The sequence below is a fragment of the Rhinoderma darwinii genome, chromosome 6 (genome assembly GCF_050947455.1).
Source record: "Rhinoderma darwinii isolate aRhiDar2 chromosome 6, aRhiDar2.hap1, whole genome shotgun sequence".
NCBI classification, from domain to species: domain Eukaryota; kingdom Metazoa; phylum Chordata; class Amphibia; order Anura; family Rhinodermatidae; genus Rhinoderma; species Rhinoderma darwinii.
In genome coordinates this window covers 40,967,520-40,993,753 of record NC_134692.1, presented here as the reverse complement: position 1 = coordinate 40,993,753, position 26,234 = coordinate 40,967,520, and the positions used below count along the sequence as shown (strand labels likewise).

The window sequence follows — 26,234 nt, the reverse complement described above, 5'->3', positions numbered from 1 at the left end:
GTTTCCAGGATCCTGAAATTGTCCGTGTATGAGGAAGTCCTAAATTGCTCTAATGTACACTGCCATTGCAATTCAGTCTTGAAACTCAGATCTAATAGACCATGCAGTCAGGTGCGAAGCTAGGAAAGACTAGGCCCCATAGCAAACTTTTGACTGGGGCCTCCCCTCCCCTGGGTATCACACAACCCCCCTTGTAGATAGTGCCTTCCTATAGATTCCGCCACACAACGCCAGCTATAGATAGCGCCATACAGCCCCTCCTGTAGATAACGCCATACAGCCCCCCTTGTAGATAACGCCATACAGCCCCTGTAGATAACGCCATACAGCCTTCCCCCTGTAGATAACGCCATAAAGCCCCCTGTAGATAACGCCATACAGCCCTCCCCCTGTAGAAAATGCCATACAGCCCTCCCCTGTAGATAACGCCATACAGCCCCCCTGTAGATAACGCCATACAGCCTCCCTGTATATAACGCCATTCAGAGCCCCCCTGTAGATAACTCCATACAGCCCCCCCTGTAGATAATACCATACAGCACCAAACCCCACCTGTAGATAACGCCATACAGCCCCCAAACCCCCCCCCAAAAACAAAAACGGCCTATAGTTTGTCCTACAAAAGAGATGTATCCCCTATCCACAGGATAGGAGATACATGTGTGATCGCTGGCAGCGATAAGGAGAACGGGGGACCGAAAGTCCCCTGAAGTTCTCCATGACAAACCTCGGACTTCCGGGGTCTGCGCAGTTCAATAAAAATGAAAGGAGCGTTGGTGACGCATGCGCACAAGCGCGACCGATGCACAATTAATTTCTATGGAGCTGCCGACAGACCCCGGAAGTTCGAGGTTTGTCATGGAGAACTTCAGGGGACTTTTGTACCCCTGTTCTCCTTATCGCTGGGAGTCCCAGCGATCACACATGTATCCTGTGGATTGGGGATGCATGTCTTTTGTAGGAACAACCCCTTTAGTGGCATCTCGCTGTAGCAGCCCTAGCGGCTGCTAGCAGAGCCTCCGGCCATGGGGGGGGGGGGCCGTGCTAGCGGGCGGCACGGACCCCCTCATGCTGCGGGCCCCGTAGCAGCCGCTACGGCTGCTACAGCGTTAGTTACGCCACTGCATGCAGTATAGATGTTTATGGACATTCTGCATTCAAAAACCCCAATGTACACCGTTCAGCTATAACATTAAAACAAGTGACAGGTGAAGTGAATAACATTGATTATCCTGTTACAATGGCAATTGTTAGGGTAAGGCCACATGGAGCAGCCCTGTCACGATCGCGATGCGGCCAACTGCGCCGGCACCATGTTCGATGCAGCTGTCAAACACCCTTTCAATGGTGTCCCTTTATCTGCAAAATCGTGTGGCCATTAATACACCCTATATGGCCGCACGATTTTGCAGGTAAAGGGCCGTTTTACCTGCAATAACGCGCAGGCACTAACAGGGTTTTTGACAGCCACGCCGAACATGGTGACGGAGCGGTTGTTGGTCATGACCGTGACAGGGCCGCTCCATGTGGCCTTAAGGTGTAGGATATATTTGGCAGCAGACAGTTATTTCTTGAAGTTGATGTGTTGGAAGCAGAAAAAGTAGCAAACGTAAGGATCTTAGTGACTTTGAAGGGTGAAATTGTGATGGCAAGATGACTCGGTTAGAGAATCTCTAAAAGGGCAGGCCTTGTGCGGTGTTCTTGGTGAGCAGGGGTTAGTGCCTACCAAAAGTGATCCAGGGAAGGACAACCGCTGAACCACCAACAGAGTCATGATCGCTCAAGGATTATTGATGCGCTTGCGGAGTGTAGGCAAGGCTGTCGGGTCTGATCCCACAGAAGAGCTACTGCAGCACAAATTGCTGAAAAAGTTAATAATGGCTATGCTAGAAAGGCGTCAGAACACACAGTGCATCGCAGCTTGTTGCGTTTGTGGCTACGTAGTTGCAGACTGATCAGGGTGCCCATGCTGACCTCTATTCACTGCCAAAAGCCCCTACATTGGGCATCAAAAGTAGATCATGATGCGAAGGAAGAATGCCTGGTCTGATGAATCACATTTGCCTTACCATCATGAGGGGTGTGTGTGCGTAGCTTACCTGGGAAAGAGATGGCAGCAGGATGCACTATGGGAAGAAGTCAAGTCGGCAGAGGCAGTGTGATGCTCTGGGCAATGTTCTGCTGGAAAACTTTGGGTCATGGCATTCATGTGAATGTTCTTTTAATATGTACAGTGGAGGAAATAAGTATTTGATCCCTTGCTGTTTTTGTAAGTTTGCCCACTGTCAAAGTCATGAACAGTCTAGAATTTTTAGGCTAGGTTAATTTTACTAGTGAGAGATAGATTATATTAAAAAAAATCAAGAAAATCACATAGTCAAAATTATATATATTTATTTGCATTGTGCACAGAGAAATAAGTATTTGATCCCCTACCAACCATTAAGAGTTCAGCCTCCTCCAGACCAGTTACACGCTCCAAATCAACTTGGTGCCTGCATTAAAGACAGCTGTCTTACATGGTCACCTGTATAAAAGACTCCTGTCCACAGACTCAATTAATCAGTCTGACTCTAACCTCTACAACATGGGCAAGACCAAAGAGCTTTCTAAGGATGTCAGGGACAAGATCATAGACCTGCACAAGGCTGGAATGGGCTACAAAACCATAAGTAAGACGCTGGGTGAGAAGGAGACAACTGTTGATGCAATAGTAAGAAAATGGAAGACATACAAAATGACTGTCAATCGACATCGATCTGGGGCTCCATTCAAAATCTCACCTCGTGGGGTATCCTTGATCCTGAGGAAGGTGAGAGCTCAGCTGAAAACTACACGGGGGGAACTTGTTAATGATCTCAAGGCAGCTGGGACCACAGTCACCAAGAAAACCATTGGTAACACATTACGCCGTAATGGATTAAAATCCTGCAGTGCCCGCAAGGTCCCCCTGCTCAAGAAGGCACATGTACAGGCCCGTCTGAAGTTTGCAAATGAACATCTGGATGATTCTGAGAGTGATTGGGAGAAGGTGCTGTGGTCAGATGAGACTAAAATTGAGCTCTTTGGCATTAACTCAACTCGCCGTGTTTGGAGGAAGAGAAATGCTGCCTATGACCCAAAGAACACCATCCCCACTGTCAAGCATGGAGGTGGAAACCTTATGTTTTGGGGGTGTTTCTCTGCTAAGGGCACAGGACTACTTCACCGCATCAATGGGAGAATGTATGGAGCCATGTACCGTCAAATCCTGAGTGACAACCTCCTTCCCTCCACCAGGACATTAAAAATGGCTCGTGGCTGGGTCTTCCAGCACGACAATGACCCGAAACATACAGCCAAGGCAACAACGGAGTGGCTCAAAAAGAAGCACATTAAGGTCATGGAGTGGCCTAGCCAGTCTCCAGACCTTAATCCCATTGAAAACTTATGGAGGGAGCTGAAGATCCGAGTTGTCAAGCGACAGCCTCGAAATCTTAATGATTTACAGATGATCTGCAAAGAGGAGTGGGCCAAAATTCCATCTAACATGTGTGCAAAGCTCATCATCAACTACAAAAAACGTCTGACTGCTGTGCTTGTCAACAAGGGTTTTGCCACCAAGTATTAAGTCTTGTTTGCCAAAGGGATCAAATACTTATTTCTCTGTGCACAATGCAAATAAATATATATAATTTTGACAATGTGATTTTCTGTTTATTTTTTTTTATATAATCTATCTCTCACTGGTAAAATTAACCTAGCCTAAAAATTCTAGACTGTTCATGTCTTTGACAGTGGGCAAACTTACAAAATCAGCAAGGGATCAAATACTTATTTCCTTCACTGTACTACCTGCCTAAATATTGTTGGAGACCAAGTACACATTTTCATGGCAACAGTAATCCCTAATGGCAGTGGCTTGTTCCAGCAGGATAATGCGCCCTGCCACACTGCAGAAATCATTCAGGAATGGTTTCATAAACATGACAAAGATTTCAAGGTTTTTAGTTGACCTCCAAATTCTCCAGATCTCAATCTGATCGAGCTATCTGTGAGATACCATATGCTGAAAAACAAGTCGAATCCATGGAGGTCCCACCTCACAACTTACAAGACTTAAAAGATCTGCTGCTAACGTCTTGGTGCCAGAAAGCACAGGACACCTTCAGAGGTTTTGTGGAGTCCATGCCTTCATGGGTTAGAACTATTCTGGCAGCATAAGGGGACTTAAACAATATTAGGCAAGTATTTTTAATATTATGGCTAATCAGTGTATGTATATTTTCCCCCGAAATCCCAAAATTACCTGGAAGGATAAGTCCTTGAATTGTCTCTTATCTTTTAATTATTTATTAATCTGTGTAACTGATGCTGGATTTCCAAAGATGACCACCACTTACTATAGAACTCATGGGAGTTTTTCCACTTAGTTTTCCACTGACCCTGAATAGCTTATAAAATACGTACACCTTTGGAAGCGATTTTATTTTTTAATAAAATTTCAGTGTGTTTTGTGCAACTTTATAATTAGTCTTTATTAAAAAAATATTTTAACTTTTTGAGATACTTCTTCTCTTACGCTGAATTTTGTAGCCGTCAGGTCCGTGGGACTGACGGGTTCAGTGTCAGCGGGTCCTGTGTGTGATCCACCTGTTATCCATCACATCTTAGCTCATAACTTAGATGGCATCGACTACAGGTGGATCCTGCCTGTCAGAGACATGCATGACCCGCTGACACTGAACCTGTCAGTCCCGCGGATCTGACGGATTCAGGTCTTAGCCCACGATACAGCTGCTCTCAATACAGGATACAAAGCAGCTGTATCTCAAAAAGTAAAAAGAATTTATAATAAAAACTAATTATAAAGTTAAACAAAACACAATTATAGACATTTTTATTTTAAAAACAAATCGCTTTCGAAGGCGTACATAGCCTTTAAAAGTTTGCGCTTGCTATACAGTCACCCCTACTGATTTGCATGTATAAGTGCCATATCACTCCTTGCAGTTCTGTACTTTTGCCATTATATTCACAGACTGTATATTTGCATAGGTCCCATCCAGCTAGGAATTAGCAGCAGTGCACGTAATTGTAGACAGACACAGAGAGTGTTGAATATTCCAAAAAATAAACAAAAGTAACATGTTTTTAATCAGTACGGCATTCTGCGTATATGGCTGCAATAGATGGGGACCTCCTAGAACAGCTCTCTTAACATACTTAGGTTTTTGTGCTGGTTATCCAAATCACGAATCATTTTGTTACAAAACACTGAATAGTTGCAGAGAACCGAGAGACAGGAAACAATCTCAAGTTAAACAGAAAACAGAAAGTCCCAAGAGACTAATCACTTGGCCGTCTTACAGAGAAACAAATGAAACACATATGAAGTTTGTTGCATAGGACAAGCAGGACCGGCCTTAGGATAGATGGCGCCCTGTGCAAAATTATTTTTCGGCGCCCCACGCCATCATAAAAAAAATGCCCCATAAAAAAAGTAAATGCCCCACGCAGTATAATGCCCTGTATAGTGCCACATACAGTATAATGTCCCTTTAGTGCCCCCATACAGTATAATAATAATATTTGATAATATAACCCCTTCAAGGACACAGTATTTTGTCCTCTAATTGTGCCCACACAATATTATGCCCCCTAAGTGCCACACACACAATATATTGCCCCCTGTAGTACCCCTACACAGTACAATGTCCGCTTAGTGGCCCCCACACAGTATAATGGCCCCTTCTCCTGGCTGCCACACACAGCCCCCCCCCTGTAGATAGTGCCCACTGTAGATTGTGCCATACAGCCTCCCTGTAGACAGTGCCATACATTCCTCCACCTCCCCCTTGTAGATCGTGCCATACAGCCCCCCCACCTCCCCCTTGTATACAGTGCCCCGAAAAAAAAAATTGTACTCACCTAAGCCCCGTTCCCACGAAGAACTGAGCTGCTCCACGACGGGATCCCTGCGTAGGCCGGCGTGATCCTGTAGCCTAGTACAGAGTTTCCCAACCTTTTTGGACTCGAGGCACCACTGGAAAAATACAATTCCCTCAGGGCACCACTACCAAATTTTTTTTTGAGAAAGACAGTAAATGGCTAAAAACAAAAACAACACTCTTAGGGTATTTTCACACAGCATTTTTGTAAGGCAAAAAAAATCTGGCACAAAATTCCTTCAGGAATTGACAGCGTTGTTTGACCTTTTTTTGCATTTTTTAAGCCGTTGATGCTAATGCAAAAGACGCAGGCAAAAAAACACTCCAAATGGGCGCCTCAGGTATTTTCTGCCTCCTATTAATTTTAATTGGAGTTCAGAGGTGGAAACCACTTGAAGACCATCAGCCCAGCACTCACAGTAAAATGACCATCAGCCCGCCACTCACAGTAAAATGACCATCAGTCCCCTGCTCACAGATTCTCCTTGTAGGTGGTGCCACAAAGCCCCCTGTAGATAGTGCCACACTGCCCCTTGTACGTAGTGCCACACAGCCCCCTTTATGTAGCGCCACACAGCTTCCTGTAGGTAGTGCCACACAGCCCCCTTGCAGATAGTTCCACACAGCCCCCTTATAGGTAGTGCCACACAGCCCCCATGTAGGTAGTGCCACACAGCCCCCTGTAGAAAGTGCCACACAGCCCCCTTGCAGGTAGTGCCACAAAGCCCCCTTGTAGGTAGTGCCACACAGCCTCCTTGTAGGTAGTGCCACACAGCCCCCTTGTAGGTAGTGCCACACAGCCCCTTGTACGTAGTGCCACACAGCCCCTTGTAGGTAGTGCCACACAGCCCCTTGTAGGTAGTGCCACACAGCACCCTGTAGGTAGTGCCACTCCACACAACCCCCTTGTAGGTAGTGCCACGCAGCCCCCTGGTGGGTAGTGCCACAGCCCCCTTGTAGGTAGTGCCACACAGTCCCCTTGTAGGTAGTGCCACACAGCCCCCTTGTAGGTAGTGCCAAACAGCCCACAGCCCCCCTGTAGATAGCACCCCCCTTCCTGTAGATAGCGCCACTGTAGCTCCCTGAAGGAGCAGAATCCCCGTGTGGCCGGGGATTCCGCTCCTGGAGCGCTCCGCTTGATGTCCCTGTCCATATATGGACAGTGACTACAGGGGCAAATCCTGAAGCGGAATCCCCGTCGACAGCTTTGCCGACTCCAGGAGAAGCCCCAGTCGTCTGTGTCCATTTATGGACAGTAACGTCACTGGCTTATCCTGGAGTGGAATTCCCGGTCACACAGGGATTCCGCTCCTTCAGGGAGCTACAGTGGTGCGAGTAGATAGCAGAGCAGGGAGATACCTCCATGCTCTGCTATAGTGTCGCCACTAGCAGCCGCTATGGCTGCTACAGTGGTAGCGACGCCACTGAGTGAAGAAGCGTCTGGGCGGAAAGGTAGCTGCTGAGTCGCCGGGTCCGGGTGCTTCTTAAACAAGCAGGGGATGAGAGACAGCTGCGACCCCTTCCACCTGCTGGAGTGATGCACCCTGAGGAAAAGTCTCACAAGACAAATACTGTATCTTAAAGGGAACTCAAGGTTTAGGAAAACCAAAGCAACAGTCTTAATGGCTTCAATAGTTGTTGGCAAATCACCCTCAATGTATAGGAAGCCACCCACCATGTGTCAGAGCAGAAGGAACCAGACACTATTTCATTCTTTTTAAGCTCCATGTGGATCCACTCAATATGCCCATATAGTTATAGGGTTTTAGTAGCAAGTCCCCCCTCTATAAACTGGTACAGTGCCAAAGTAATTAGGAATGTCCGTATTTTAGATTCAGACAAAGCAAATGCTATGTGGCCAATAGTAAAAAGAGGCATGGCAATGTACTACTTCCCATGCATCACAATCACATTGTTAGACTACCACAGCCAATAGAGGGCGCTAGTGGCAAACATATTTTTAAAGCTCCTAATTTCAATATTAGCTGTATAAATCCGTATGTAGTTAGCTCCCCCTAGTGGTGGCTGCATGCAGTAAGAATTTTACGACTGTGTAAAGGGAAGATTTGGAGCTCTATATCTGTAAATGTAAAACACTGCTCCGTCCCCTATAAAGATATATTATGAAATTAATCAGCACAGAATATTGGCCCAAAAATGGTCCAAGAATCGAATGGTGGACTGTGTCTTTAATTAAAAATGGTGGATTTGGATTTTGGTTGAGCTCTGTTTGTAGGTGGGGTATTCTTAGTTTTGCTATGGGACCCTATGATTCCTGTTTATGCCCAGGTTCTGTGAGGTAATTGAATCAAGTAGGTATGTGCCTATGATAGGAAAGTTAGATTGTAAGATCCAGAAACCAATGTAAGGTTTATATGGGCAATAGTATGCAAAAAAAAAAAAACCTTGGAAAATTACAGAAATAGGATATATTTAAAAAAATGGCGTAAAAAATACTATGTGGCTTCGCATACACAGAATTTTACAGTAGTATTGAACAGCAACCCTTATTTTAAGGCTTTCCCATAAAATGAGAGGTATGATTAGGGTGGAACTGTAGCGGCTGCACTGTATCCAACATGGTCAGAGTTGAGATGTAATTGGCACAGTGTAACAGTTATGGTCAGGAAGAGGTTATGATTCATATGTACGTTGTGGCTTAATAGGGTGTCCCAATTCAGTGGGCAATGAGTGGCAAGATTCCATGTAGTGGTAATAAAGAGAAGGGTGTGACAGTACAAGGCATTCATATATTAAATTAGTCACTTACAGAAGTCATTACTAAGTTGGAAACACAGTATGGCTGAAAACCAGCTATGAGTGAGATGAGGGGAGATCAACCCTGTCAGAAATAGAAGCCTGGAAATGATTTAATTATAAGTATTTACTGGGCAGATACAATGGAAACATCCACATCTAATCCAGCTTTTAGAAGCAGGCTTTATACTATCAGACATGAGCGAGCGCACAGAGCCCTCTGGAGGACATAAACTGCCATTACAGCATTTGATTCTGGAAAGGACGCCTGCTGTCACAATGTTGCCACGGTCCATGTCTCTAGTGTCAATTCCCACTTCTCATGAATTTAAGGCGGTAAATTAGCTTTTTTTTTTTAAAGATATTCTATTGTTTCCCCTTGAGATAAGCGTATGCAAGTGGAGTCTGGCAGTTAGTTATTGCTCCCGCCTCAATAGGGATAAATATGCATTTACAAATGAGACATGCTAACACGTTAATTGCTTCAACATGGAGTTTTAAATCTTTGCTAAAAGTTCTTTGGAAATGATCTAAGGGCTCATGTACATGGCAATGCCGTGTGCACAAATACCATACGGTCGAGTATTGCAGGGACCAGATGGGTTACACCAAAAAGTTCTTAAAGAACTTAGTTCAGTTATTTCAGTTATATTCAGAGATTCTCTAGTGACTGGTATAGGGCCAAGGGACTGGTGCAGGGCAAATGTGGTGTCTATTTTCAAAAAGGGCTCTAGGTCTTCCCCGGGTAATTCTAGACCAGTGAGCTTAACATCGATCGTGGGAAAAGTGTTTTATGGACAATATATAGGAGTATGTGACAAAAAATTGTATTATAAGTGACAGCCAGCACAAGTTTACTAAGGACAGAAGTTGTCAAACTAACATGACTTGTTTTTATGAGGTGGTGAGCAGAAGCCTAGACAGAGGGGCCGCTGTGGATATTATGTTTTTGGACTTTGCAAAGGCTTTTTGACACTGTCCCTCATAGACGTCTAATGGGTAAATTAAGGACTATAGGTTTAGAAAGTATAGTTTGTAATTGGATTGAGAATTGGCTTAAGGACCGGATCTAGAGAGTTGTGGTCAATGATTCCTACTCTGAATGGTCCCCAGTTATAAGTGGTGTACCTCAGGGTTCAGTGCTGGGACCACGATTATTCAACTTATTTATTAATGATATAGAGCATGGGATTAATAGCACTATTTCTATTTTTGCAGATGACACCAAGCTATGTAGTATAGTTCAGTCTATGGAAGATGATTATAAATTACAAGCCGATTTGGACACACTTGGGTTTGGACATCCACTTGGCAAATAAGGTTTAATGTAGAAAATCTAAAGTTATGCATCTTGGTACCAACAACCTGCATGCATCATATGTCCTAGGGGGAGCTACACTGGGGGAGTCACTTGTTGAGAAGGATCTGGGTGTACTTGTAGATCATAAACTCAATAACAGCATGAAATGTCAATCAGCTGCTTTAAAGGCCAGCAAGATATTGTCGTGTATTAAAAGAGGCATGGACTCACGGGACAGGGATGTAATATCACCACTTTACAAAACATAAGTGAGGCCTCATCTAGAATATGCAGTTCAGTTCTGGGCTCCAGTTCATAGAAAGGATGCCCTGGAGTTGGAAAAAATACATAGAAGTGCAACTAAACTAATAGGGGGCGTGGAGAATCTAAGTTACGAGGAAAGATTAAAATAATTAAATTATTTAGCCTTGAAAAGAGACGACGAAGGGGGGACATGATTAATTTATATAAATATATGAATGGCCAATACAAGAAATATAGTGAAAACCTGTTCCATGTAAAACCCCCTCAAAAGACAAGGGGGCACTCCCTCCATCTGGAGAAAAAAAGGCTCAGTCTCCAGAGGCGACAAGCCTTCTTTACTGTGAGAACTGTGAATCTATGGAATAGTCACCGCAGGAGCCGTCACTGCAGGGACAGTAGATGGCTTTAAAAAAGGCTTAGAACGAAATTTCCTAGAACGAAAAAATATCAGCTCCTATGTCAATGTGTAGAAATTTTGTTTTATCCCTTCTATTTTTCCCATCCCTTGGTTGAACTTGATGGACATATTTCTTTTTTCAACCGTACTAACTATGTAACTATGTAATTGAGGTCCATGGCCACTCTAGATACCCCCGTACGGTATCTTCACAATGTAACATATTCTCCCCTGAAAGCAATGTGTCCAATATGACATGTGTTGGAACATGAGACTTTTTTTTCTACAAATTCGTATGGAATCCATGAAAAAAGCCTCCACGTGCCTCCATATTAAAGATACACAGTATGGGCATATAAGTGGATCGGCAGTGTATTATGATCCATACCTCCATCAGTGAAAGGCAGTTATCCTGATAATGTCCTTATAGTTGGGAATTGTTAGTTATGCAACTGCTTGATAAAAAAATATATAAATTATATGGACAAAAGTATGTGGACACCTGACCATCACAGCTATATGAGTTTGTTGGACATCCCATTACAAAACTATGAGCGATAATTAGAATTTACGCCCCATTTTACAGCTATAACAACCTCCACTCTCCTGGAAGGCTCTCCTCAAGACTTTGGAGAGAGTCTGTGGGAATTTATGCCCATTCAGCCAAAAAAAGATTTGTGAGGTCAGATACTGATGAAGGTCTGGCTCACAATCGCCGTCTTGGACCTGGATCTTGCTTTGTGCAGTCATGCTGAAACAGGCAAGGGCCTTCCCCAAACTTTTTCCACAAAGTTGGAGGCATTAAAGTATCTAAAATGTTATTTATCACCCCAGAGAATACTTTTTCTCTGCTCCATAGTCCGGTGTAGACGTGCTTTACACCACTTCAGCAGAGGCTTGGCATTGTGCAGGATCCTAGGCTTGTGTGCTGATGATCAACCAAGGAAACTCTTGTGCTGATGTCACTTGCAGAGGTAGTTTAGAACTGTGTGGTGAGTGATGCAATAAGGAATAGGGGATTTTCCACACACTTGAGCACTCAGCAGCCCTGTTTTGTGAGTTTGCACGGTCTACCATTTTCTGGTTGATCTGTTGTTACTCCGAAACGCTTCCAGTTTACAATAATAACTCTTACAGTTGACCGGGGCAGATCTAGCAGATCAGAAATTTCACAAACTGACTTGTGGCAAATGTGGCATTCTATGGCAGTGCCATGTCTCTAAAGAACTGACTTTAGTAATCACTTTTTTGTCTTTTATAGAATGAATATTCTACTGGATGAAGTGGAATGTGGACTACATAACAAGGAGAGGAAGCAAGAAATGTACCTACTGTAGACCAAACACATAACTGGAATGTAGGAGAGAAAACCAATGTGACCAGAAGCTGATCATTTTAAGGAGGAAGAACGGCTTACATACCACTTTTCCATCAAAATGGCCAATCCATATTAAATACATAATGTGGACTGAAATTTGAGGAAGGATTTGTGGCCCTGAAAAAGTACGGTGGAATGAGTCTGGGGATGTATTTCGGGGCATCCCTGGATGACCGTACACCCCTCTTCATACACGGACTGGCGGAACGTCCGTGGGATAATCTAAATCTAGGTGGTACCACACTATGGCCTGAGATTATATATTTTGAAACAGGGATGCATATCCTATAGATATTGGATGCAAAAAGCCGTCAATAACTATTACGTCTATATAATTCTTTTGATGGTCACTTTGGTTACTACTGTCCAATCAGGGATGAAACTTTATGGTCACATGTGCTAGAAATTAACCAATGTGGATATGGCTATACAGTAGCCAATCATATTACCAATATTTCTATATGTCAGAGTGAGCCATTTACATTCACCAAGATGATGAGTCACGGGACCAGAAGTGCAGACTCCAGAGCGACTGAGAGGGACATGGAAGTAAATGGATTGCTGGGTACACAGTCCAATTCCTATCCACAGATGATGAGAATGATCATATATGGATATGTAATGGATATGTAATGTATTTGTATATATTCAGGTTCATGTAAAATGTGTATACAAACTGTACGACATTAGGCTTGAGGAAGGCCCAGTTGTATGGGGCCAAAATGTCGCCTAACTCTGTATGCACAGGTTTGGAATGAATAAATAATAATTTTGAGCTAAGAAGATGCTGTCATCCACTCTGTAAGCTGTCTGTGAAATATAGAGTGAGCCATCCAATGGGACGACTTTGCATCGCAGTCTGAAGGAGAGGTTGCTGTTCCCACTTTGCACTTTGTTGCAATGCCATGTTTCAAGTCACTAAGCTCATTAGTACGACCCATACTACTACCAATGTTTGCCTATGGAAATTGCATGTCTGTGTGCTTGATTTTATGAACCTATTTGCAATGGGTGTGGCTGAAATATCTCAACTCAATAATTAGGAGGAATGTTCACATACTTTTAGCCTAAAAATGTATTATTAAAAGACGCTTTAAAGGTCGATCTAGCCTTTAAAGCGCTATGTGTAATGTATTTAACCTGGACACACACGAAAAAAGAAAACATGATACATTTTTAAGTAGTCTTATTAAGTGGAAATACTCTTCTTGCCTGATTTTTTTTTCCCTCCATCTCTATATAAGACAAATCGGAGCACCACAATACTGATAAAATTGTTAATATACTGCTGTAGGTACAGTATCACTGGATAAGAACAAGGTAGTTTGATATATTTGTGAGCTAAAGCATATTCTGCCATATTAATGCAATTTTAAATGTGCTAGTGAATGTTCCTCTTCTGTTTGTCTGCTCAAAATTTTGCTGGTTACAGCAGCACCAGAGCTCATTCATATTGCGTCTTTCAGTCACCTACATACATACAAGTTGACATCTCCTTCTTTTCCCTACTCCTTCTCTCCATCCTTCATTTTTGCCAGTCTTGAGTATGTTAAAGGGGCTGTCCTACAGTATTAAGAAATTCTGAGTAAATGCAGGGGTATCCTCTGTCCAGGACCTTCAACCTCATGGCCAGAGTGGAGAGTAGTTACAAAGAGCGTCCATACTGTTTAATGCTTAATTTCCCCTGTGGTGGCGCTGCAGGGAAATTGAACACTTACTGCTAGCCCTCCCCACAAATCACAGCTGATCGCTGGGAGTCCCAGCATGGACTCCCTCTATAACCTCTAAACGATGAGCGATGGATTTATCCTTCAAAAGCATGTGCTAGTTCCCGCATTGTGACGAATCTATCTGTCGCTTGTATCTTGTGTGGTACTGCCTCTGTACCCAGTAGATCAGCGGCAGAATCATGACTGTTATACCTAGCCAGGCTCCTGCCACAACTGTCAGAATTGTAGAGTAGTCAGATTCCGGTAGACACTTCGGTAACGTTTCTGTGGGACTTACTCACAGCAAGCGTGATCTCACGAGATCACGCTGTGTTCAGTACAGCTGAACACGGATGACAGCACAGCGTGCTCTCACGATATCATGCTGTGCTGTGTGAGTAAGTCCCACAGAAGCGTTACCGAAGTGTCGGGAGAGTGAATAGACATCGCTTCCTGGCTGGAGGCAATGTCTATTCACTCTCAAGACACTTCGGTAACGTTTCTATGGGAGTAAATGACAGAACAGCGTGATCTCGCGCAATCACGCTGTACAGTGATAGAGGCTGGAATGGTGAGAAGTGTATAATGCTGATTGGTCTGATTGGTCAGTGTCATACACTCCTCTGTACAACGCCCAGTTGGTAAAAGGTAAAAACACGCCCAGTTGTCTATTAAGAAACTAATTAGCATACATTTAAAATTGTTTATAACTTGGTCAAGAATGATCGTTTTTCAAAATATAAAACCACTGTTGTTATCTATATTACAGCACCGATCAGATTATGTAGAAGATAGGGCATTTATAATCTGGTGACAGAGCCCTCTTTAAGGTGGCTGAAAATATGAGCTATTTGTAGCCAGATAAGTTTAATGAGATCTGCAAACAATCTAATGTCAATGGTGCTCCAAAGATATCACAAGAAGGCAGATACCACCAAAACTGTCTCAATCTGCTAACAAACAGTTTCTATTCACTCTTTTAAGCCTTTTGTCCCTACTTGGATTACATACTGGGAAGGCACTCCTACAACGAGGTGGGAATGGCTACATGACAGCCCACAAGAATGTGCATAGGACAGACCTTGAGTGCTAGCAAAGCAAATTCGTAATTTTATGGTTTCCATCCTGAGTAAGGAACCTCTTATATGCGCCAGATGTGGGCTGTGTAAACAAGCGCCGATCAATGAAGCAGTTGGTTAATCGGCGCTCGTTTATTCCTTTCACAAGAAGCCAGTATGGGGACGATCACTCGTTACTCTGATCGCCCGTCCCCATACATTTCTATCATGTCGGCAGCACGTCTCCGGGGAGATGTGCTGCCGCCAAGGATAATATTTAAGGCATTTAAAACTATACAATCAGCCAATGAACCAGTGTTTGGCTAATAATTGGCCGGTGTAAAAGGGCCTTCAGATTTCTACAAGAAAACGTGAACATATAATTGGTCATACATTATAAAGCAACTGACTATATTTCATATATTTTATCATAAAGTTATTTGAATGTTGTTTCTGGCTCCTTATGGAAAAGTACCTTTAAGGCCCTTTTACATTGGCCGATAATCAGCCGCTGCAGTGAGCGTCGATCAACGAGATATTGTTGATCGGCACTCGTTTGCTCCTGTCACATGGAGCTATGAATGGGTACAAGCGGTCGTTACTCCGACCATACGTTAGTATCATGTGGGCATCACATCGCCCTGTTTACACAGGGGGATGTGCTGCCGACAACGATAATATTTAACTTTTTTTAAATCGATACGACCAGCAGATGTTTGAGCATTTGCTCGTTCACAGGGCAATTATCGGCAACGAGCGTATGAAAGCTCGTCTGCCCGACAGTCGCCCAGTGTAAAATCTGCTTAAGTCTCACAGAATAGTAAGATTTTCACACTGTTTTAATTTTACATATCAGCTGGGCATACAGGTAGTTACTCTTTGACTTGCATGATAAATCCTTGAACTTGTTGATTCAACAACCAAAAACAATATCTGGCGTTCCCGGTAAGCGATGTAGATACTGAGTAGATCACCTATGCACAAGATAGCCATGCCATCGTCACTATGCCACCATGTAGCTGAATAATAAAGTAAAATTGTACATCTGTCTCCTACATGTGGTGACAATCTATGTTATGGGCTAAATCAAATTTATGAGACGTAGTATATATCAAACACTTAAGCGTCAATATACATATAATTAAATGTTCCCTGCAGCTTTTATTCTGATAATGGATCCTCCATGGTAAATTCTAGGAATTTCAAATTCATTGCAGCCCTGCAAGTGATTATAAACACTCCCTGAGCTCAATGTAAAAATTAGAAAAGGGAATCCCTAACATATTATTCACAGTGGCTCCAAACCGGAACTTTACTTTCACAAGTATTTAAACAGTTGAAGGGGTTGTCCAGTTAGGAAAACCCAATTTTGTTTACCCTATTAGGGAATTTTGAGTAAGGCTTTGTTCACATCTGCGTCGGAGGAGCCTTTGTCGCAGATCTTGTCATAAATGCTGGACGAAATACAGTAGAGCAGCATGCTGAACTATTTTGTCCGGTAAAACGACACCAAGACGGAAAGCTGGCAGAATCCATTAAAGTAAATGGCTTCCATTGGGCGTTGTTGGTGTCTGTCATGTAACACATCCGGCCCTTCCAGTATCTTCGTTGTTCTGCTCCTATGAATGAGCAGATCAATGAAAACATCAAACGTACTGTAGATGTAAACAAAGTCTTAATAGACTGGGTCGAATGTTCAGCATTCTCATCTTTTGATCACAGTGGAAAGTTGTTACAAAGAGTGTTTCTCTCCTTGGAGGACCTGTCCTGACCTCTGTGGTGCAGAGGCAGGAAAATTGATCACTTAAGGTGGTTTTACACGGCCCGATACCGGACAGAAAAACTAGCGCCTATCGGCGATACAGCATGTCCATCGGCACTCGTGAGCTCCATTCAAAAGAAGCAATGATCATTCCAATGCATTTCCATCATGTTGGCAGCACATCTCCCTGTGTACACAGGGAGATGTGCTACCAACTAATGACCATTTTATTGGCCGCATAAAAGATTTGATTAGCCAATGAATGAGCATTTGCTCGTTCATCGGCTGATCGTTGCCCTGTTTGCTCAGGGCAATGATTAGGTACGAGCGTTCATATGAACACTCGTTTGCCTAATCATTGGCCTGTGTAAAAGGGCCCTTATTGCCCAGTTTCCCCAGAGCTTACAGTTAATCGCTCTGGGTCCCAGCAGGGGGACACTTTGTGATCACTTTATTGTCAACGGACCCTTCTAACAAGTGGTTATTGTCCAAAGCAGATAACCCTTTTAAGAGACAGTAAGAACAAAAATAATTAGAGAAATCAAAGAATGACATATTTTTAGTTACCTAAATAAAATGTATTGCAACATAATGGTCTTCTTAAAATCAATAGGATCATTATCGTGCATGATATAAAAATAAGATAATTAGTGTCTACAAGTCGTGGCTCATCCTCTATTCTCACCAGTTCTGTGAAGCCATTAGAGATCTTTTTATCTGAATGAGGTTTGAAAAAATCCATGCAAATGCTGCAGAAACAACCCTATTCAGATGTATGGAACAGATTTGCAGTTGCAGAAATTCCTGCAAAAAATCTGCTGCATGTGAACATACCCTTACAATGGCAGCGATTATCATTAATTGGAAACAATTGGCACATGCCAATGTAGATGCAATCAAAATGAATCATATTGCTTAAACCTGCCCTTATGTAACCCTTATGTATATCACATGTGTGTAGTATTGCAACAAATGTATTCATTTTGATTCCCTGTACCTTTATATAAAAGTAGTGACTGGCTTATCATGACATTCAGAAATAAGTAAACTGAGCCACAGATGAGCACAGAATAATATATATTCTTAGACTTTTCAATAAATAATTGCATACACATCAATAATCTCAAAGTATTAAGAAGACAACATTATCATACTTAAATGAACTAAGTTTCATTCCACAGTGAAGACATCGGAAGCTAAGGGAACCCCAATAATGAAACAAGAAATTGTAAATTCAGATGTGTCTGGAGCAGAAGGAAAATCTTATCTACTGTCTCTGAATAGAAGGTAAATAATCTGCGTATAGAGCTAATAGATGCATTAAATAAGTCGAAAAGGAAAATCTATGTACATACTGTAGGTAGTATAGGGTTCCTTATTGAAACTCTTGAGAAGGTACTGAAGAAGGTGAACTGATGCCTGGAGCAATAGATTTTCAGAAAGCGAGCTGGAGTGGATTAATACATAAATTCTCAATGGGGCAATTCTACATCTTATTGAAATATGATATATTTCTCCTCTTCATACTGAGGGTTTGTCTCCGTCTGTTTCTCCAATGGCATGCTACACGGAGTGATCTCTGGATACACCTGGTCCCATTTATATAGCCAGGATGGCCAAACTGTGGCTTGGGAGTCACATGATTCTTGCACGTCACTTTTTGAGGCTCCAGACTACCCAAACCCAGACCAAACAAGGTTTCAGGATTCAATGAGATTGTCCTGGATTCCGGCCACTGTCCCAGAAGGCAACACGTCTCTGATCCTTTCTGCTAACTCGTCTTCTAGTGGCACTATGGCTGGTACATACATGTCTGTATGTATAATGCTCTGGATGGTACATTTGAACTAACTACAGTGGGCACTTCAATGAGATTGAAACTATTTTATGGACATTACCATGTAGCTGGCACAGTATAATGGTTGATTTTGTGTGGCTCAACAGTGGGCACCGTCTGATGTAAGCACTTTATGAATAGCGTCTTATGCGACACTTGCTCTAGCTACCTAGGCTGAGAACACAGGACCATCTTTATGTTAGGTTTGGATTTGGAGATGTGAACAGGATAATAAGGGCTTGGTTTGGGATTTGGGGCTTACATCTGATGCAGTTTTATGATTGAAGTTCCTCAATACCAATGGCAGTTAGTTGGCCATCCATGGAGTACTCACTTGGCTAGATACCTAATGGGGTTGGTCACTTTATAGGAATGTTTCCTAAAAGGCCATAAACTGTTATGTTGTGGCACATAAAACCATATTTGTCCTTATAAGTTTTTCCTTATCAGCAGATATAGGCAGCAAAATATCCTGCATCTGTGCAAGCAATGAACAGGTTTAGTTACTATTCAGCATCAGTGCAGAAGTGAATGCAGCCTGGCCCAGCAGAAAAAGCTGTCACGTGGGTAAATCATATGATCGCCTCCATCTTGCATCCTATGGACGTGGAGACCGCCGCTCTCAACGATTTACCTAACCCATACAGTACATAGTTATAAGTGGGCTTTGAACTAAAGAGCTGGGGTAAAGTATAAGGACAAATACAGATTCATATGCCACAACTTAACCGTTTATGCCATTTTAGGATATATTACGATAGGGGCCAACCCCTTTAAGGATTCATCAGATGGAGTATTATACAGAGGACAGGGAATCTTATGACACTACTCCATGCAGGTGTTAAGTATGTATTGCTCTGGAGAAAGCGGGCAGAAGGGACCCCTAAAGTTCTCAGAAATGTGTGACCCCAGGAAACGAAGACCAACCCATAGTTATCATAATGTGTTAGTGGATTTCCAAGGCGTGTCTGGGTAAAGCTGTTACCCTAGAGCGTTACAATCACCAAACCTTAGGAGAATTATTTAAGAATTGAGTGCAAATGATCTGCAATAACCCAAAGCAACCTATGACATACATAGCCCATTGAATCCTAATAGTGTATTGGTTGCTGTGGATTGTAATGAGTGTTCTGCCTTTACTACAGTATAAAGTAAACCATATTAAATGTAAATGTGATGAGAACATGCTAATATTACCTAATCACTAAACACATATCCGTTTAGGTTCATATTCACATTATCATTCCATTCAAAACAACACAATGAATAAATGGAACAGCAGCAGCTTAATCCGTGCCAATTTCCTAATATTACTCTGTTTCCCCTAGGAAAATTAAATGCATTTCCTTTTATCAAAAAAATTGGTGAATGCATTTGCTGTTGTATGAAGACGAAATGTTATGTTGAAATATTCTATATACTGAGCCTAGTATGCGATGACCATAATGCAAGTCATTGTAACATCATCTCTCAGCATGCACATATTGCAATACGTTCAGTATACATATAAACAAATCTGTCTGTATAATAATGAAGTCTCATGCCGTAAGCAGAGTGTTATGTGATTGTCACTGGCTACATGAAATGACATACATGGATCCGTAAGCAGCATTGGCAAGTCCTGCACTTATCATACAGGTCTGTAATGTAGTCGGGACGTTGACAGAAAGTAAAAACTCTCAAAGAGAAAGGTTGGCTGGGGCAAGAAGGGTCAGAGTAGGAAGTCATGGGAGGAAATTACAGCGTGCCCATCCCGGTAACCTCAGAAGTCAGCCTGAAAAAAACAGCAAAGGGGAAATGGGTATGTAAGGGAAGAGAATAAGAAGTATGGCATAGTTAGAAATAGGGAAGAGCACAGACACAGCAGTGGTGAAGAGGTGACGGTATGTATGGACAGATTGGTAAATTGGAGGGAAATTGTGAAGAAAGGAAGGAAGGAAAGTAACAAGGAAGGAAGGAAGGAAAGAAGGAAGGAAGGAAGGAAAGTAACAAGGAAGGAAGGAAGGAAAGTAACAAGGAAGGAAGGAAGGAAGACAGTATATTAGTAATAGCAAAATAAAGTCACAGTGCATTTCAAATTAGACTGCGTTTTGACAGCAACACTCACTAAGGGTCCATTCACATGTCAGATTTGCATATCACAAATCCGACATGTATTTACTACATGATCCACAGCAGAATACTAGGCATACCAGATCTGCTACCCTATTGTTATTCATTGGCCTTTACATACAGAATATGCGAAAATAAAAATAATGCTTCTTTTTTCCGGTTATAATTTTTGCGGACAGTGGGGGAATTTTGTGTAGCGGGAACCCCATTCACATGCATGGGATGTGGATTCTCATTGGATTTTACAGATCCCTGTAAAATCTGATGCGTGTGAACAGAACCTTGCATTGCACAGTAGTTTGCTGCAGATTTTCAGTGCGGAATCTGAGCAGAAAATCGACCCAGTTGGATCATTCCCTCACACTAAGGGTATGTGCACACCCAAAATAAAAAACATCTCAAAATACGGAGCTGTTTTCGAGTGAAAACAGCTCCTGATTTTCAGGCGTTTTTTAAGTAAAGTCGCGTTTTTTGCTGCGTTTTTAACGGCCATTTATGGAGCTGTTTTTCTATAGAGTCTATGAAAAACGTCTCCAAAAACGTCTCACAAAGTCACATGCACTTCTTTTGCATGGGTGTTTTTTACGTGGCCATATTTAAAAACGGACGCGTAAAAAAACGGCCTGTCAGACTAGAATGCTGTTTTTCCCATTAAAATCAATGGGCAGATGTTTGGAGGCGTTCTGCTTCCGAAAAACGGCCAAAAATAAGCCGTGTGAACATACAGCAAGACTGTAGCAAATGCTGTCTGGATTCCACCAAGCTTTGTAGTGTAGTAGTATTTACATGATGATTTTTCTAGCTGTTCTTTAGAGTTATTCCAGTTACAAAGAAGATTCCAAATGCAACCATTTATTTTCTAAAATGTCACCTGCTGCCAGTGAAATGGCTGTATTTCTGAAGGTGCATAGAAGCCGGCTGCCATAACAGTCAGCGGGAAAATCTGTCTGCTGGATCTCACAAGCACAATAAAGCATGTGTGCCAAGATCCTATTATAATGGAATCAAATATTTCTGAACATTTATAGAGAGGCTCCAGGCAGGAAAAGGGGAACTACAGGCTGCTGGAAGGGGAGGAAGATGCCACTTTATCCTGATAAAATAAATATAAAAGTTTACTATAGTCACATGTACTACTGATGTATGCAAAAATATAATAATAATAATAATCATAATCATCATCATCATCATCATCATAATAATAATAATAATAATAAAAAATACACTTTAATCCCTTTCCGACACTTTTTGGGATTTTCCTCCTCACCTTCCAAAAGCCATAATTTTTTTTTTTTTTCTATTGCTATAGCTGTATGAGGGCTTTTTTTTATTGCGGGGCGACCTGTAGATTTTCACGGCACCATTTCGTTTGTACCATATAATGTAGTGAGAAACTGGAAAGTATTTCTTTGTGGGCTGGAATGGGAAAAAAACAACGATTCCTCCATTTTGGGGGGTTTAGTTTTTACGGCACTGTGCAGTAAAAATGGCATAAGAACTTTATTCTGCAGGTCAATACGGTTACAGCGATACCAAATTTATATGTTTTTTATGTTTTACTACTTTTACAGGAAAAAAACTGATTGTTAAAAATGTTTTGTCGCCATATTCTGAGCCATAAAAAAAAAATTCCGTCAATTGAGCGTTATGAGGGCTTGTTTTTTGTGGAGCGAGCTGCAGTTTCTATTGGTACCATTTTGGGGTACATGAGACTTTTTGATCACTTTTTATTAAAAAATTTTGTGGGAGATGAAGTGACCAAAAAGCAGCGGTTCTAGCTTTTTAATATTTTTGTTTTACAGTGCTCACCGTGCAGATTAAATAATGTTATATTGTAGTAGTTCTTACATTTACGCACACGGCAATACCAGATACGTTCATTTTTTCTTTTTTTACATTGCGCCTGGGGGAAAACTGTAAAAGGTTTTGTTTTTTTTGCTTGTAATATTTTTTATTTTTTATATATTAAATCAACTTTATTTAACTTTTTTTTTACTACTCCCCCTAGGGGATTTGAACTAGTGATCGTTGGATCGCTTGCATGATATACTGAAATACTAATGTATTGTAGTATATTATGATGCCAACAGTCCCCTAAGAAGCCCCGCCGGAGGAGTACATTAGGTCCCCCCAGGCCTCCATGCCAACCATCGGCTCCCCGCAATCGCGTTGAAGGGGGGGCTAATGAAACGTCACAGCTAGACGCCTTCCTGTTTTTAACGGCTTAAATGCTGTAATCGCAACGCTTGTTCTATGGAGCGGGCTCAGCTTGTGAGCCAGCTCCATACTCCCCCATATATATATATACGCCAGATATTGGAAAGGGGTTAGGAGCAAACATTGTATATTATGCCATATATTTCAGCTTACTTTTATTTTTTTTCTTGAATCTACTCCCAAATAGCAGTGGTGTGATGTATCAGCTATAAAAACACTACAAGTTCTTTGGAAAATGACATAAATCAAACAGTGTGCCCATTAAAGGAGATAAATATCTGGTTGTAATTAGATTATTTCAATATGAGAATTAAAATGCCAGAAAAAATATCATTGCCTGGTTCATGCAGAGTTTTGTTAAAAATCGAGTGCTTCCCTCGATGAATACAGCATGGCCTTATTAAAACAGATGGTATTTGCATGTCATTATTCCAAAAAGAAAGGCTTCTTTCACACGGCAGTATTTTGGTCAGTATTTTGCATCAGTATTTGGAAGCCAAAACCAGGAGTGGAACATAAACAGAAAAAGTATAATGGACCCACTCCTGGACCCACTCCTGGTTTTGGCTTCCAAATACTGACGCAAAATACTGACCAAAATAAAAAACAAAATATAACTCTGCCATAAATTTTATCTTGGGGATATATGACTGGATGTGATTGGTCACAAATATATGCAGTCCATGAGAGCCATTTATAATGGGGCATATACTAAATATTAACTTATTATAGGTATTGGGTTATAATCTACATTTTATCCTTGTCACTATATCAGTCAACATTTTAGTCTTGGCTCTAGATCGTTAGTCTATTTAATGAACATTTCATAGGTTTACATCCATGACATGAAAAAAATATGGCCCATATGACTTATTTGGTGTAGTCACATATGCAGAGCCTTAGTGGGGGCAGGGACACAATTAAAAATTAAATTGAAAAACAAAAGCAATTTTTGTAATTATAATGTCCCATGTACGCAGCAAACCCCATGTGTCCTTATTATGGACCCATAGATATTCTGTATGCCACCGCATGGCGCTTCTTTGAGGTACCATAGCCTTAGAAGCAATTTTTGTAGGGAAACATACCTCTGTAATATATGGCATGAGATGGAGCATGCCATGATTTTTTATTGGAAATTCTAACAGAATCCATTAGGAAAAAAATCTATACAACGCCTACAAAATTGCTTACCTGGCGTTGATGAGGTACTGAGCAAGACTGATGTTAGCTGGGCTTCCAGTGATAGTGATCTGACGCTCCGCTGACCCCTCCATGGCGCTGGCTATTTTTATTTGTGCTCCAGACATCTGTCGAATTTCATTGATTTTGGTCCCTTGGCGTCCGATGATGCAGCCTATTAGCTGGAGAATGAGAAAAGCGGAAACATATCCAGACATGAAAGGGTACGAGAACAGCAATTGCCATAATGCCTTTTAATAAGTGTACTGTACTATTGGATTCAGTAATACGACAACATTTTATGGGGATATGATAAAATACTGCATTTTACAGGCAGACAAAAATAACATAAAATGAGTAATAAAGAAGCCATTGTAGGACTGTAGGATATACTAAATACACTTTATCTTTTGAAGCACGGTTTACTGTGAAATGTGATTTGTTATTTTAGAGTGCAGGTATCGTATACATGTAGATTTCATATATATGTAGTTATACTGGCCACTCACAGATAATTCAGCAGATATGACTAGTTTTGGTTTAGTTTTACTAGTCGTATAGAAATATGGGGATATGGAGGAAGATTAATGCAGTTTATATCAATGTTATGTGACAGCTAATATTAGGCAAATTTTCAGATATGACAAAATATATTGGCTGAAAACAACCCCCTTTCCTGCTAGCGATTCTGTGGAAAACAGAAGAAAGTTTCAGAATGTTCCCTTTGGAGATGTTTACTGCCTGCTATTTGGATGTGCACCATGTTATCTTCTGACTCTAAAAACAAATTCCAATGAGGTCTAAAGTCATCTGGTGTGTGGAACATGTCAGTGAATGGCATGAAAACACCCATGAGCAGTCAAGTACAGAAGTAGCGATCTTTAACTTGACTTTTAATGCGTTAAAGGGTAACTAAATTTTTAAAAACTGGTGACATTTCAGAAGTTTGGATCGTTGGGAGTCCAAGCACTGAGACCCCGACCGATCCCTAAAACAAACCATCAGAAGCGTTCGGGTGCACGCTGGGCTGCTTTGATTCCGATTGGTTTTCCTCAGAAAGCCAAACAAGTGGTGTACGGGCCCAACAGAAAGTCTATGTGAAAAGCCGATCAGAGACTATGAAGCACAGCGCTCACCCGAGCGCTTCTGCCGTTTCGTTTTAGCAATCGGTGGGGGTCTCAGTGCTCGAACACCCATCGATCAAAACTGATGACATGTCACTATGACATGTCAAATGTTTTTTTTAAAGTTTAGTTACCCTCTGAATACACAGTTGCAAAAACACTTTAACTTGACTTTTCCAATGATTTTCAATGGCTTTGGTTATCACGCTGCAGCACGTTATCAGAATCAAGATAAAGATTGCTACATCTGTATGAAATTCTTTGTTTTAATCATTCTTGAAATTATGTGAAAGACAGACTTTAGCAGCGTAGGATCATACTCACATCATTTGGTATGGTGAGTTCATGAGTACTTGCCTGGGGACTGGCATCCATACCTATCATGTGAAGAAAGTATATTAGAGTAAAGTCATTGTTTCAAAACTCCCCAGTTCCATTGCTCCCATTTGTAGCTCACCTGTTCCTTCTCCTTGCTGTCTCCTACTTAAGATCAGCAATTCAACATGTTTTTTAATTAAACTTAGCACATCTGTCACATTAGCTCATATTTCCCAACACGCACTTACTTGACAAGAAAAGCACTCAAATTCCAAGCTGATGCTAAGGATGCCCTTAATGTTCTCAAGTGCTACTTACCTGAACCCTATATGAGCGTTTACCATGTATTTGTGTCCTATTGATGTGAGTCTTACACTAAACCCCTAAATGATTGACACCCCTACTTATTAAACTACATAAAAATTCACGAAAATAAGTAAGCAAATGATATGGATGTCCATGATATCAGTGAATAGTGTCAAAAGTAACAAAGTTTAAAAAAGACTACAGTGTTATAAAAATCTTTAAACTATAGAACCAATATATGTCTTTAATGCAAACTAATAGCATTAAAAGGGGCTTTCCCATAATCAATATTTATCACCTATCGACAGGATAAGTGATAAATATCTGATCGTTGGGGGTCTGACCGCTGGGACCCCCATCGATCACAAGATATGAATGGAGCAGTACTGTGCATGCTCAGCCACCGCTCTGAATTTCTATGGGGCTGCCAAAGATAGCGCTCGGCTGTCCCATAGAAATAACATATAGTATCACAGTATAGTGGCTAAAATGTAACCTTTAATAGATATATGCTTAAAAAGAAAAAAAAGAAAAAGCTTGGTAGAAACAGCAACAATGTATTAAAAAATCCAATATAACAAGG

At 41.6% G+C, this 26,234-nt stretch overlaps 1 protein-coding gene across 9 annotated transcripts in view; it reads right to left on the bottom strand.

The window, feature by feature from the left end:
- Nucleotides 1–20,052: 20,052 nt before the first annotated feature.
- Nucleotides 20,053–26,234, bottom strand: part of PCBP3 (poly(rC) binding protein 3) — a 36,373-nt gene continuing 30,191 nt past the window's right edge. For all 9 annotated transcript variants that reach the window (XM_075831163.1, XM_075831164.1, XM_075831165.1 and 6 more), the window contains 3 exons: nt 25,352–25,404; nt 23,916–24,085; nt 20,053–20,166 (listed from right to left, as the gene is read on the bottom strand). In XM_075831163.1, coding sequence (XP_075687278.1) covers nt 20,130–20,166; nt 23,916–24,085; nt 25,352–25,404 — 260 coding nt within the window. In that variant the 3' untranslated portion in view covers nt 20,053–20,129. The remainder of the gene's footprint in view (nt 20,167–23,915; nt 24,086–25,351; nt 25,405–26,234) is intronic.